Source organism: Chiloscyllium plagiosum, chromosome 40, assembly GCF_004010195.1.
Source record: "Chiloscyllium plagiosum isolate BGI_BamShark_2017 chromosome 40, ASM401019v2, whole genome shotgun sequence".
NCBI lineage: Eukaryota > Metazoa > Chordata > Chondrichthyes > Orectolobiformes > Hemiscylliidae > Chiloscyllium > Chiloscyllium plagiosum.
In genome coordinates, this window is record NC_057749.1 from 10359436 (window position 1) to 10373891 (window position 14456).

General features: G+C 43.3%; 1 protein-coding gene across 1 annotated transcript in view; it reads right to left on the minus strand.

The window, feature by feature from the left end:
• Nucleotides 1-8786: 8786 nt before the first annotated feature.
• LOC122542497 (sorbitol dehydrogenase-like) overlaps nt 8787-14456 on the minus strand; it is a 48364-nt gene continuing 42694 nt past the window's right edge. Inside the window, exon 9 of the mRNA XM_043680284.1 lies at nt 8787-9121. Coding sequence (XP_043536219.1) covers nt 8974-9121 — 148 coding nt within the window. The 3' untranslated portion in view covers nt 8787-8973. The remainder of the gene's footprint in view (nt 9122-14456) is intronic.

The following is a 14456-nucleotide window of genomic DNA, read 5'->3' on the forward strand; positions in this document are numbered from 1 at the left end:
TGGTGCAGGCATGCCAGTGTGTAGTGGTGCCAGTCCTAAGCTTGGATAGACCTGGAGGGTTAGCAGCTGAAGGGCATTTGACTGTAAAACTATTCAACAATTTCAAATAATGGTGGATGTGAATGGATATGACCCCTATGCCAGGATGTACTATGTAGGCAATGTTCAGGCTCCCCATCTGTGGATTGAGCAAGGGTGACCATGCAGTGGATGAGGATGACCAGTGATGGAGAAGGGTTAAATTCAATTAGCATTGTGACCCTCAAGTCAAAGGGAGGATGCTCAGAGAAGTGGTCATACCTGGAGCTGAGGCTGTTAAATGTTTGTGCGCCCTTTCCCCATCAGCAGTGGATCTGGTACATGGAGGGTTTTCTGTCTTCAAGGGGGAAGAGGAAACGTGGTGCACTCCCAGGCTTCTAGGAGCCACGTTTCCTTTTCCCAGACTGTATATCCCTTTAAAGGATCAGCCCAATATCTAACACCCCTCAAAAAGGCCAATGATTAAAGGTTGGCCTGATGAAGGGTTACACCCGAAACATTGACTTCTGCACCCCCTGATACTGCCTGGCTTGCTGTGTTCTTCCAGCCTCCTGCCTGACTACTTTGCATTCCAGCATCTGGAGAACTTTTGTCTCTAACCAATGAATACCACGGGCTGGCCTGATCACGTGTTTATTGCAGAGTAATGAACTACCTGGGGTTATGCTGATGGGCACCCAGTGCCCAATGCACCTCTCACACATCCAAACCCGACCCTATCCTTGTATATGCCCGCTTTCACATGCTGCCCAGGTCCTATGCCACACTCTCCTTTGAGAAGCTTTTGCCAACATTTCTGAGCAGGGAGAGGGCTGACCCTGGCATCGTTTTCAATGTGCCAGGATCACTTTCACAGCAAAGGTTCCCAATAGTGATTTATATTGATTTAGTGTAGGAGAGGCTTTTAAAACTGAAATCACTCAATTACCTTTCCATAAACCCCACAGCTAATAGAAGTACTTTGACTTGTTAATTAGATTGAAAAGAAGTCGATTATTTATTAATACTATCAATAGAAATTGGGCATTGTAGGGAAACATTTGCTGTGTGTAACTATGCGTTTTTTGACAATGAAATGTGAATAATATAAAATAATGTAAACCGTGAATTACTTAATGATGGTTGTCTCCATTGAATAAAAAAAAATTAGACAATGTGTTGAAGTTGGGTTATTGCATATTACACTTGTTGTTGAGAGGATAGAGTCCTACATCACAGAAACAGACCTTTCAGTTCAACTTGACCATGCCAACCAAGTTTCCCAAATTAATCTAGTCCTATTTGCCTGCATTTGTCCCATGTCTCTCTAAACCTTTTCTATTCATTTAGCTGTCCAAATGTCTTTTAAACGTTGTCACTATACCTGCATCTCCCACTTCCTGTAGCAGTTCATTCCACAGACAAACCACCCTCTGTGTGAAAAAGTTAGAATGTAGAACATAGAACATAGAACAATGCAGCGTAGAACAGGACCTTCGGCCCTCAATGTTGCGCCGACCTGTGAACTATTCTCAGCTCGTCCCCCTACACTATCCCATCATCATCCATGTTCTTATCTAAGGATTGTTTAATTCTCCCTAATGTGGCTGAGTTGACTACATTAGCAGATAGGGCATTCCATGCCCTTACCACTCTCTGCATAAAAAACCTGCCTCTGACATCTGTCTTAAATCTATCACCCCTCAATTTGTAGTTATGCCCCCTCATACACGCTGACGTCATCATCCTAGGAAAAAGACTTTCACTGTCTACCCTATCTAATCCTCTGATCATCTTGTATGTCTCTATCAAATCCCCTCTTAGTCTTCTTCTTTCCAATGAGAACAGAACAGACTCCAATCCCTCAGCCTTTCCTCATAAGACCTTCCCTCCAGACCAGACAACAACCTGGTAAATCTCCTCTGCATGTTTTCCAATTCTTCCACATCCTTCCTGAAATATGGCGACCGGAACTGTACACAATATTCAAATGCAGCCGCACCAGCGTTTTGTATAGTTGCAGCATGATATTGCTGCTCCGGAACGCAATCCCTCTACCAATGAAACCTAACACACCGTCTGCCTTCATAACAGTACTATCAACTGGGGTGGCAACTTTCAGGGATCTATATCATGGACTTCAAGATCCCTCTGCACATCCAAACTACGAACAATCTTTCCATTGGCCCAGTACTCTGCCTTCCTGTTATTTTTCCCAAAGTGAATCACCTCACATTTATCTGCATTGAACTCCATTTGCCAACTCTCAGCCCAATTCTGCAGATAATCCAACTTCCCCTGCAACTTGCAACATTCTTCCACATTGTCCACTACTCCACTGACTTTAGTGTCGTCTGCAAATTTACTAATCCATCCACCTATGCCTGCTCTCGAAGTCATTTATAAAAATGACAAACAGCTGTGGTCCCAAAACAAATCCTTATGGCACACCACTAGTAACTGGACTCCAGACTGAATATTTTCCATCAACCACCACTCGCTGCCTTCTTTCAGAAAGCCAATTTCTAATCCAAACTGCTAAATTACCCTCCATCCCATGACTCTGCATTTTCTTCAACAGCTTACCATGAAGAACCTTATCAAAGGCTTTACTGAAGTCCATGTATACCACGTCAACTACTCTACCCTCATCTATATGCGTGGTCACCTTCTCAAAAAACTCAATGAGGTTTGTGAGACACGACCTGCCCTTGACGAAACCATGTTGACTATCTGAAACCAAATTGTTGCTTGCTAGATGATTATAAATCTTATCTCTTATTATCCTTTCTAAAACCTTTCCTACAACAAACGTAAGGCTCACTGGTCTATAATTACCTGGTCTATAATCATCTCTACTGCCATTCTTGAATGAGGGTACGACATTTGCAATCCTCCAGTACTCTGGTACCAAACCTGTAGACAATGACGACTCAAATATCAAAGCCAAAGGCTCTGCTATCTCCTCCCTAGCTTCCCAGAGAATCCTTGGATAAATCCCATCCAGCCCAGGGGACTTATCTAATTTCACTCCTTCTAGAATTGATAACATCTCTTCGTAACTAATCTCGATCCTTTCTAGTCTAGTATTTCATATCTCATTCTTCTCCTTTACAATATTCTCCTTTTCCTGAGTGAAAACCGATGAGAAATGTTTGTTTAGTACCTCTCCGATTTCTACAGGATCCACACTCAACTTCCCACTTCTGTCTTTGACTAACCCTATTCCTATCCTAGTTATCCTTTTATTGCTCACATACCTATAGAAAGCTTTATGGTTCTCCTTTATTCTACTTGCTAAAGACTGCTCGTGTCCTCTCTTTGCTCTTCTTAACTCTTTCTTTAAATCCTTCCGAGCTGATCTGTAACTCTCCATTGGCTCATCTGAACCATCTTGTCTCATCAACACATAAGCCTCCTTCTTCCGCTTAACAACTTGCACCTCAAGTCCCTTTTAAATCTTTCTCCTCTCACCCTAAACCTATGCCCTCTAATTTTGAACTCCCCTACCCAGGGGAAAACACCTTGCTATTCACCTTGACTATGTCCCCCATGATTTTATAAAAGGTCTTTAAAGATCGCTGTAGTCAAGAAATTACTTTGTGAATGCTTAACACACAAATTTATCTTTGTCTGGTACTCCAGTGGCAGAATTAAATAGTTCAAAACCAAAGCGCTTGATAAGTACATTAAAAAAATGGACAGCTGATTCGTTTGGCAAATTAGTTACAGTGTCCATAAAACAAGTTTAAGAAACAATTCTCAAATGAAAACATTCCAAAGTAGATTTCATATGTTGCAACACCTGTTTTAAGAAATACTAGAACCAACACAAGCAAAACAAGAATTAATAGGTGAATGATTCTTCAGATAAAAAGGTACATTTCATTTTAACAACTGCATGCAACACAGATATCTGTTATGCAATTACAACCACCCAAATCACTTCCTATTGACATATGACACCCAATTCACTTCTAACTTTGATAAATCCATTCTGCAATATGCAGGATCTCTCATTTCCTCAATTAGTAATGACCTTGAGTTGTCTTCACTGGCAATTATTTTCCATCCAAGGTCCCTTGATAATCGCCTTGGCCTCAACGCCCAAAAGCTACTGGAATCTTATTTTCTTTTCATTGTGAAACAGCAAACTGACCTCTTCATAGAGAACTTTACTAGCTTTTCCTCATGTGAATTCTGTTCTCCTGTTATGTCTCTGGCTGCTGCCTCTACATTAGTGTGCTGATCATCCTCTCCCTCCACCTCTCTTGGTTGTGACTCTGCTTTGTGTCTCACTACACGGATTCTGTGTTGACTTCATTCAAGGTGTACCATCTCCAGGTTGAGGGTCACTTGACTCAGTATTTCTTATTATTCAAGGAAATTGCAATTGATCGCAATAGAAACTCTTCAAAATACTTTTCAAAAAATGTAAACAATTGCAGATTCCCTAGACATTTGAAAGTCGAGATTTTCTTTCTGATGGACTGTTTCAAGGTCTCTCGTCTGGAATTGGAAAGGTTCATCCATTCGTGGCCAATTTCCACCTTGCCCTCACTTTCACCTGGTCTACCTCTGACTCCTCCCTTCCCTTCCTCGACATCTGTTTCCATTTCTGGGTAAAGCTGGCCGCTAATATCCACTATAAACCCACCGACTCCCACAGCTACCTGGACTATACATCCTCGCACACTGCTTTTTGTAAAGACTGCATTCCATTCTCCCAGTTCCTCTGACTCTGTCTTGTATGTTCCGATGAGGCCAACTTCAACAAGGGAATCTCCAAAACGTTATTAAGTATATTTTCAGCTCTTCAATATTGACAAAGCTCATAGTGGTTCCATCTCTTATAAATTGCTTAATTGTGCTTAATGGCAATTAAATTGTCCCATTTGCAACATGCCATCGCGGATCTTTAATCTTCTTGTGCAATCGCTTAGCTCCATGTTCAGTGTACTGTCCTGCCTCAGCACTTCAGCCTCACTGTCCTGTGGTATGAGTTACGTAACTCTACAAATCGGAATTTTAATGCACTGGGTCAGTACTGTTTCAAATGCAGCTTTTTTACACTTCAGAATCATCTAAGGATCAATGTGACTGCCTATTCTGGAAAGTGGCCCTCCAAAATAGAATGTTTTTCCCTGTTTTTACATGAAAGTGCAATCAGACCCAGGGAGTTGGCATTTTCTTTGACATAAGAGCTCTTGTGATTTAGTGGTAGTGTCCCTACCTCTGAACCAGTAGGCCTGGCTTCAAGTACCCCACTCCAGAAACATGTCTGAACAGTTCATTTAGAAAATATCTGCAATCTTTGGCATTGTATTTTAAATTAAAGTATGTATTTCATCTTTTCCCAGTTGTAAGATGTGCTGTAACAGATTGGACGCTTGGGCTATTAATAGCGGAAGACTACCAAACATGTATTGTTCATTTTAGCCTCTCAATCAAGACCAACAAAAGACATTTGGTACATCTGCACATTGTGTGTGGATTTTGTAGATAAAAGGGACGCCATTGTTTATAATACACGAACAGAATGCCAAACCAACTGGTGCTTGCCGATGGTTCTACTCATGGAGACATAAAGCATGGAAACAGACCCCTTGGTCCAACGAGTCCATGCCGAATGTTGTCCCAAACTAAAGTAGTCCCACCTACCTGCTCCTGGCCCATATCCTTCTAAACCTTTCCTACTCTTGTACTTATCCAAATATCTTTTAAACATTGTAACTGTGCCCACATTCACCACTTCCTCGGGAAGTTCATTCCACACACGAACCACCCTCTGTGTAAAACATTTGCTCTTCCCACCTTTAAAATGTACTCCCAGTCTTAAAATCCCTCATCCTTGAGAAAATCTTACAATGCTTCTTTACTTCACTCTATCAACATAACCTGTATTAACTTTGCCCTCACATTTTTAATCTATCTTCCCCTTAAAGATATCTATGCCCTCCAGCCTCAGCTGCTCCAAGTGATAGAATGTTCTCCCTTCCAATCACTTTTCGGCCTTGACTGAATTTCCCCATTGGATTTATCAGTGAATCTATACACAGTGCATAATTCTACTCTCCACCACCATAATTCATAATAACTAAAGACAGCTATTTGCTGTAGATTAGTCAGGTTGTTAACATTTTAGGAAACCACGTCAGGGCTCAATTGTGTTTGCTTCCTGTTGATTGTAATCTATTTCAAATATATGTGCATGCTTCTAATAATGTCAACATTTCGCTGATTGATTGCTAGACCATATTGATTCAGGTGAGGACAACTTGTGTTCCTGCTCTCAGTGACTTCAGTTTTCGTGAATGTTTCCTTTGCAAGTACACTGGAATCAAATGAATCAGAATTATTGCAAAATTACCAAGACAACGAGGTACTTGGGAAGAGTGGACTCATTCAGACTGTCTTGCCTGCCCCATCATTTAACATGACAATAGCTGATTGAGTACTTCAATGCCTTTTACTCAACCCTCTACACAATTGACAATCAAAAATCTACAGTGGGAATACAGGAGCAGGAGTATACAGGAGCAGCCCTGCTCTACCATTCAGTATGGTCACAGCTGATCATGCAAATCAGTACCTCTTGTTGTTCACTGGATATGGGCAGCATTGGCGAGGCCAGCATTTATTGCTCATTCCTTACTGCCCAGACAGTAATTAAGAGTTGATCTGTGGGTTTAGAGTCACATGCAGGCCAGATCAGGTAAGGACAGCCATTTCCTTCCTACAAAGACATTAGGTTCTTCCTGACAATGAAGAGCTATTTCATAGTCGTTATTTGACTCTTAATTCCAGTTTTTTCCATCGTTTACCATGCAGAATTTGATCCCGAGTCCCAGAACTTGACCTGATCCTCTGGATTAATAGTCTAGCAGTAATACCACTAGGTCATCACCTCCTCCATGCTTATCCCCCACTCCCTCCCTGTAAACTTGATCCCTTTAGCCCTAAGAACTATATCCAACACCTTGGAGTCATGTTCTTTGAGTCATGCAGCAGAGAGGAGGCCTTTTAACCCATCAAGTCTGCACTGACATATCTACATGAATCCCACTTTCCAGCACTTGGCCTAGAGAATGGTCCATTCCAAGTGCTCATCCATATACTTTTGAAAGGCTGTGAGGATTCCCGCCACAACCACCCACCCAGGCACTGCATTCCACATTCCCACTAATGTTTGGGTAAAATACATTTTCCTCCAATTGTTTCTAAACCTCCTGCTCTTATCAATCTCTTCCTTATACATACTCAAAGACTGAGCCCCCAAAGCCATCAGTGGTAGAGAATTCCAAAGGTTCATAACCCTCTGAGTAAAAACAAATTCTCCTCAACTTGGATCCAAGTGGGATTCCCCTTATATTTAAATTGTCCTCTCTGGTTCTAGATTCCCCAACCAAGGGGAAATATCTAACCAAAAGTCTACACATTTTTAAAGTGTTGTGCAAGGTTCAATGAGATCATCTGTCATTCTTCAAAATGCGAGAGAATACACACCCAATTTGCCTAATCTCTCTTCATAGTTCCACTATCCCATGAACCTTTGTTACACTCTCTTTCTCTGGCAATAACATGTTTTCTGAGACAAAAACAAATTGCTGGAAAAGCTCAACAGGTCAGGCAGCATCTGTGGAGAGAAGTCAGATTTAATGTTTCGGGTCCAGTGACCTTTCCTCAGAGCTGATGGTCAAAGTTATAAATCACACAACACCAGGTTATAGTCCAACTAGTTTTCGGAGCGCTGCTCCTTCATCCTGGTATTGTGTGGTTTATAACCTTGTCCAACCCAGTCCAACACCGGCTCCTCCACATCAGAACTGATGGTCATTAGGAAAAGGTTGTCCTTTCTGTAGAAGATAGGGTGAAGGGAGGGGATAGGGAGTAAACAGTAGGTGGAGATAGAGCCCAAAGAGAGACAATAACGATCAACCTTGGAGAATGAATAGCTGCTAATGGGCACAATTGTGGCTAACAATTGGTTGTGTGTAATAGCAGGCCATTGATAACAAGGTCTGGTGTGTAGGGGTTGGGGTAAGAATATGGGAGAAGGTGCTTCAAGCCCTAAAATTGTTGAACTCGATTCTTTCTGAGATAAGGAGGCCAAAATTACACACACCATCCAGGTACGGTCTAACTAAGGGCCCAAGTAATGGAAGCAAAATGACCAAGCTCTGGAGGTGCAGTTAAAAAGAGAGTTGTGGTCTTTTAATACACAAAATGTAAAGCAACAGGTCAACAGGCCATTTGGCCCAACTGGTCCATGCTGGTATGTATGCTCTGTGTCCTTTTGTTTACTTTATTGCAATGTCGCCTATGTCTTTATTCTTCAAGAATCATCTCAGGATGGTTCAGCTGCATTTGAATGCAGGTCTTGGAGGTGCTGGGGATGCAGGGGGAGGGCAAGGGGGAAGGGGAGAAACCTTGCGTAAGAGGGATGCTTACGAATGACTTACTCTGCCAATCCACAGGGGCATTGACATTCTCTGTTTCAATCACGTTGTTTGCACTGCAATTAGGTCACGCACATTAGAGACGGGAAAGCGATAGGCAAATGGCAGATGATTAATTAGCTTCACAGCTAATTTGAGCTATCCTGAGGTCACAGAAGTCGTTGTACAAATACAAGTTTCTTCCTTTGAACTGATTCTGTTTATTTTATAAATCTCATTATTGATCGTATCAAAATGTTCACTGGAACCCAAAAACAAGACTCAAGGGGAGACTGAAGTTAAAGTTGGAGTCCAGGTGGAAACAGGAAGAAAATGGAGAATACAGCTTTAATCAAAGGAAACATTTTAAAAGTGCCAATTTAATTACAAAGCCTCCATGATTATCGACAAAACCCCCTTTCAATTGTTAACACATCGCCCCAGAGTTTGCTGCAGGCCATGAGAGTTAATGAGCCCAGGCTCACATGCTGAGGAACCTGTAAAAGGAGTCTTCCCCTTAGTCACATTTCAGCATCACTTTAATTCCTAGCCGTTTCCTTGTGGTCTCAAATGCCTCAATGGCCTGGTCCAGTGAGAAACGATGTGTGATCAGAGGTTTCACGTCCACCTTCTTTGAAGCCAACATAGCAATCGCCATGGGATACCTGATATGGAGAACACAGAGGGAACACAACAAATTAAAAGCAGGCCATTCAACCCCTCAGGCCTGTTCTGACAATGAATAAGAACACGGTTGGTCTAATTGCGGCCCCAACTATATTTTCAGATTTGATGCCTCAAAAACTCTTCAAAAGTCTGGTCGATTGAAAATGGACTTGATACAGCCTTGGATAGCCTCACGGTGGCCTGGTGGCCCAGTGATTAGCACTGCTGCCTCACAGCGCCAGGGACCCAGGTTCAATTCCACCCTCGAGTTTGCACATTCTCCCTGTACCGACATGGGTTTCCTCCAGGTGCTCCAGTTTCCTCCCACAATCCAAAGATGTGCAGGTTAAGGTGGATTGGCCACATTGCACTGCCTATGGTGTCCAGTGTTGGGCAGGCTGGGTGGACTAGCCATAGGGAATGCCGGGGTAGGGTGGGTATGGGTGGGATGCTCTCCAAAGGGTTGGTGTGGACTCAATGGCCTGCTCCCGCCCTGTAGGGCTTTTCTGAATATGTTCAGTGACAGCCTCCACAGCTCTCTGAGGAAGAGAATGCCAAAAACTAATGATCCTCAGAGATATATTTTCTCTTCATCTCTGACTTAAATGAGAAAGCATTAATTTTTAAACCATGCCCGCAGTTCTGACACATCCACAAGAGAAACACCCTGTCAGCCACTACCCTGTCAGGTTCCCTCAGGAGCTTACTAATTTCGATATGATCGCCTCTCATTCTTCAAAATGCCAATGGATATGGGCCCAACCTATCTGACATTTCCTCATAAGATAACCACTTTATCCTCAGAATCAGACAAATGGACCTTCTTTGGACAGCTATTATATTCTTTCGGAAGGAAGCAGACCAAAACTGTGCAATGCTTAACCATACTTCATATTTTGTGTACCTAGCTGAATAACATTTGAAAAAAATAACTTGCATTCACACCAAAGCTGATAATACAAACACATTCCGAAGCACCTAATAGGACCCTATTGAACAAAATTTGGCACCGAGCAACATTGAGGTCAAAGAGATCAGGTTTTGAGGATTAGATTAGATTACCTACAGTGTGGAAACAGGCCCTTCGGCCCTACAAGTCCACACCAACCTGCCAAAGCGCAACCCACCCACACCCATTCCCCTACACCTAACACTACGGGCAATTTAGCATGGCCAATTCACCTAACCTGCACATTTTTTTTGGACTGTGGGAGGAAACCGGAGCATCCGGAGGAAACCCACGCAGACACGGGGAAAATGTGCAAACTCCACACAGCCTGAGGCGGGAATTGAACTCAGGTCTCTGGCGCTGTGAGGCAGCAGTGCTAACCACTGTGCCACTGTGCCGCCCACTGAGGGGAGAGAGAGATGGGGTGAGAGAGTTAGGGTGGGCTGCGATATGGGGGGAAAGGGAGATGAGAAAGAGATAGAGGGAGAAAGATGATGCTTGAGACAGAGAGTTGGAGAGACATAGAGAAAACGAGGTGGAGGGAAGAGAAAGACAGGAAAGAGAGCAAATGTGAAAGAGTTTAAGGGAGAGAGAGTTATAGTCATTGAGTCATACAAGCACGGAAACTGACAATTCGTTCCAACCAGCCCATGCCGAACATAATCCCAAATTAAACTAGTCCCACCTGCCTGCTCCTGGCCCAAATCCCTCCATTCATGTACCTTCTTATTCATGTACCTATCCAAATGTCTTTTAAAGTTTGTGACTGTACCCACATCCAATACTTCCTCTGAAAGTTCATTCCATACACGAACTGGTCTCTGTGTAAAAAAATTGCTCCAATGCCTGTTTTAAATATTTCTCCTCTCATTTTAAAAATATGTCCCCTAATGCTGAAATCCCTCACCCCAGGGAAACCATGGGCTATACCCTTCGAGATTTTATAAACCTCTAGAAGTTCACCTCTTAACCTCCTAGTGAAAACCGCCCCAGTGAAAAATGTCCCAGCCTGTCCAGAGATGGTGGGAGAGAGAAGCAGATGGAGACAGAGAGATACACAGTTGGAGGGACAGTCATGGAGAGAGAGAGAGAGATGGAGGAACAGTGAAGTAGAGGGAAGCATTTCAGGACACATCAGAGGTTAGAATTGGAGAACAGATATGCTGGTATATCTTGGGGCTGAAGGAGGTTACTAGGACAGAAAGGGATTAAAGCTTAGTGGAATGTGAACCACAGTTTTAAAAAAGTTAAAATTTTGTAAGATGTGGGCAGAGCTCACAAGGAAACTGAATTCGTGAGACATAGTTGCAATGAAGTCACAATTATTTAGAAATCTGTTCTAAAACAGGCAATAAAATATGATCTTAGTTAAGTAAGAGGATTAAATATGATGCAATTGGGAACACCTAATTACTCCTTTAAGCAAGTACAAACAAACGAAAGCTCGGATTGTACAAGACTGAAGGAACTTGCAAAAGAGAAAGCTGATAAACTCACACAGGATGATGTCACGCTCAATGTTCCCTGTAAACTGTGCAGCTCAGAAACCACACACCCATCCCATCCTTCTTCATCTCCTGACCTCCAAACACTGAGTACAGACATCAGCACAGGAACATTTCAAATTAAAGAAAAATACTTCCTCCTTCAGTTGCTTTGTTAAAAACACTCACTGTATTTCTAATTCAAGCAATTCATAAATCTAAACAAATTGCAATAATTCTGCAGAATGAATAAAATCTGTATCTAAAAGCTCTGAGTCTGTTACTAGGGCAGTGTCTGCCGATCACACAGATTGAGAACTTCTTGAGCTGTCCCTCCCTCCACACCAGGAATATATGTCTGCAGTTTCTGTCGCATTTGTACAGGAGTTACATCAGTGGAGCTTTGAGCAAATTCCTGGCCATTAATAATTTCATTGTTTTTTTCTCAATGAATCCTTATCACAAAAATGTTCTTTTAATTGTTTAAGACACTGCCACCTCCTGTCACTTTGTAGCACTTCAACAAGTTCACCTTTTGCAGCACCAGGCATCCAATATCTGACCTAACCTTCTTACGGATATGATTTTATCATGGAGGCAACATGCGCCCTATGGTAGTGAGGTTAATACTAGCAGCACAGAAACAGCTACCACTTTTACAAAGGAATCACAGACCTGTTACGGTGAAAAGAAGGCCATTCGGCCCAGTGTATCCTCACTGGCACTCTGAGCACGTGGACCATGACATGCCAATCTCCTGCCTTTTCCCCATACGCCTACACATTGCTCCCATTTAAATAATTCACCAACATCACCTTGAATGCCTCAGTTGAATCATTTCCAGGCATTGCAACTCAGACCCTAACCATTCACTTCTCCTCAAGGCTCACGAGGCTGGAAGTTTGCTCTAGCACCACCTCGAGACCGGAAGTCCATGCTGAGGCCATGCCAGGCTGGGAGATTGCCACGTACCACCAGAAGGCCATCATGCCAGACCAGGAAGCCACTACACCAGGCTAAGGGGACACCTCGCCAGTTCTGTTTCCTGACTGGGAGTAAGGAGAATTTAGCATTGACAATCCACACTAACCTACACACCCTTGCACAGTGGGAGGAAACCAGAGCACCCGGAGGAAACCCATGCAGACACAGGGTGAATGTGCAAACTCCACACAGACAGCTGACCAGGGATGAGTTCAAACCCGGGTCCCTGGTGCTGTGAGGCAGCAGTGCTAACCACTGAGCCACCATGCCACCCAAGATATGGCTGCAATAACTTATCCACTGCTCCTGTGTTAAGCACTGGGCTGTCACATCACATGAGTAGCATGACGCCCAATCTTGAACTCCTGCTGTAATTTTCGCAGCCGTAGTAATCCTGGGGTGTGTGAGGCTCTGGATTTGGGTGAAACAAGCAGAAACAGTGCAGCCACGAGAACAGGAACTCCTCCGATCCATGTGTAAGTAAAATCCTGATATTCCTGAAGCCAGTAATTTTAACATGGTAGGAGGCTGGAAGAACACAGCAAGCCAGGCAGCATCAGGAGGTGGAGAAGTTAATGTTTCAGGTGTAACCCTTCTTCAGGACTGGGGGTGGGTGTGGGGGGAACTGCAGGTAAAGGGTTGGGTGAATGGAGGAGAGGGAGAATGAGGTGGTGAGGTATGGATAGGTGAACACAGGATTAACACAGCGTCCTGCTCACATGCCCACTTGTCTGCCCTCAGCATGCTGCAATGCTCCAGCAAATCACAGTGAGAACTGGAGGAGCACTGTTTCACCTTCAGACCAGGCATGTTACAACCTTCTGGACTCAATACTGAGTCCAACACCTTCAGACTGTGAAACCGTTTCTTCCCTTTCTTTTAGCTTTCCTTGTTACATTCTCTGTCACTGAGTCCCCTCTCCCCTCAACATTCCAGTCTGTTCTTTCCTGTCTGGCAGGTAGACACACCATTGTTCTACCATTATCACGTTCTGATCACTTAATCTGAATGATCAATACACGTTCTACCTCAGCACTCTATTCCCCCTCACCATTGCATAACTACTGCCCCTTCACACTTCACAACTCTGATGAAGAGTCATCGCGACCCGAAATGTTGGCTTACTCTCTCTCCACGGCTGCTGCCTGACCCAGTTATTTCCAGCAGTTTTTGTTTTCAGTACAGGAGTTATCCTGTTCAGTTTTATTCTTTCCGACTTTTTTCAAGAACTCAGAGGTCAATGACTGATATTTACAAGGAAAGGTTTTTTTTAAAAAATACTTCCGTGAAGCACTTAGTGCATTTCTGAAAGTACCATTCATATATTTAACCTTTGAATTTTATGAGTTGACTCAATACTTTAATTGTCAATTGATTTATAACAAAGAATAATACAGTCATGTCATCACAAGATATCAAATCATAGAATCCCTACAGTGTGGAAAGAGGCCATTTGGCCCAATGGGTCCACACTGACCTTCTGAAAAGCACCCCAACCCATCCCTGCATTTCCTGTGGCTAACACACCCAGCCTACACACCCCCAAACACTATGGGCAATCCACCTAACCTGCACGTCTTTGTAGATTAGATTAGATTCCACCTGATGAAGGAGCAACGCTCCGAAAGGAACCTTGGATGAAGAGAGCGGTGGAGCTTCTCGTCAAAAGGAAAAAAGTAGGGTGGAGGAAGGTGGAGGAAGCTAGGGTCAAGCTCAGCTCTACAGGATTACAGGCAGGAGAGGAAGGAGCTTAAAAATGGTCTGAGGAGAGCCAGGAGGGGGCACGAGAAAGGCTTGGCAGAACGGATTAGGGAGAACACAAAGGCATTTTACACTTACGTGAGGAATAAGAGAATAGTCAAAGAAAGAGTAGGGCCGATCAGGGATAGCATAGGGAATTTGTGTGTGGAGTCTGAG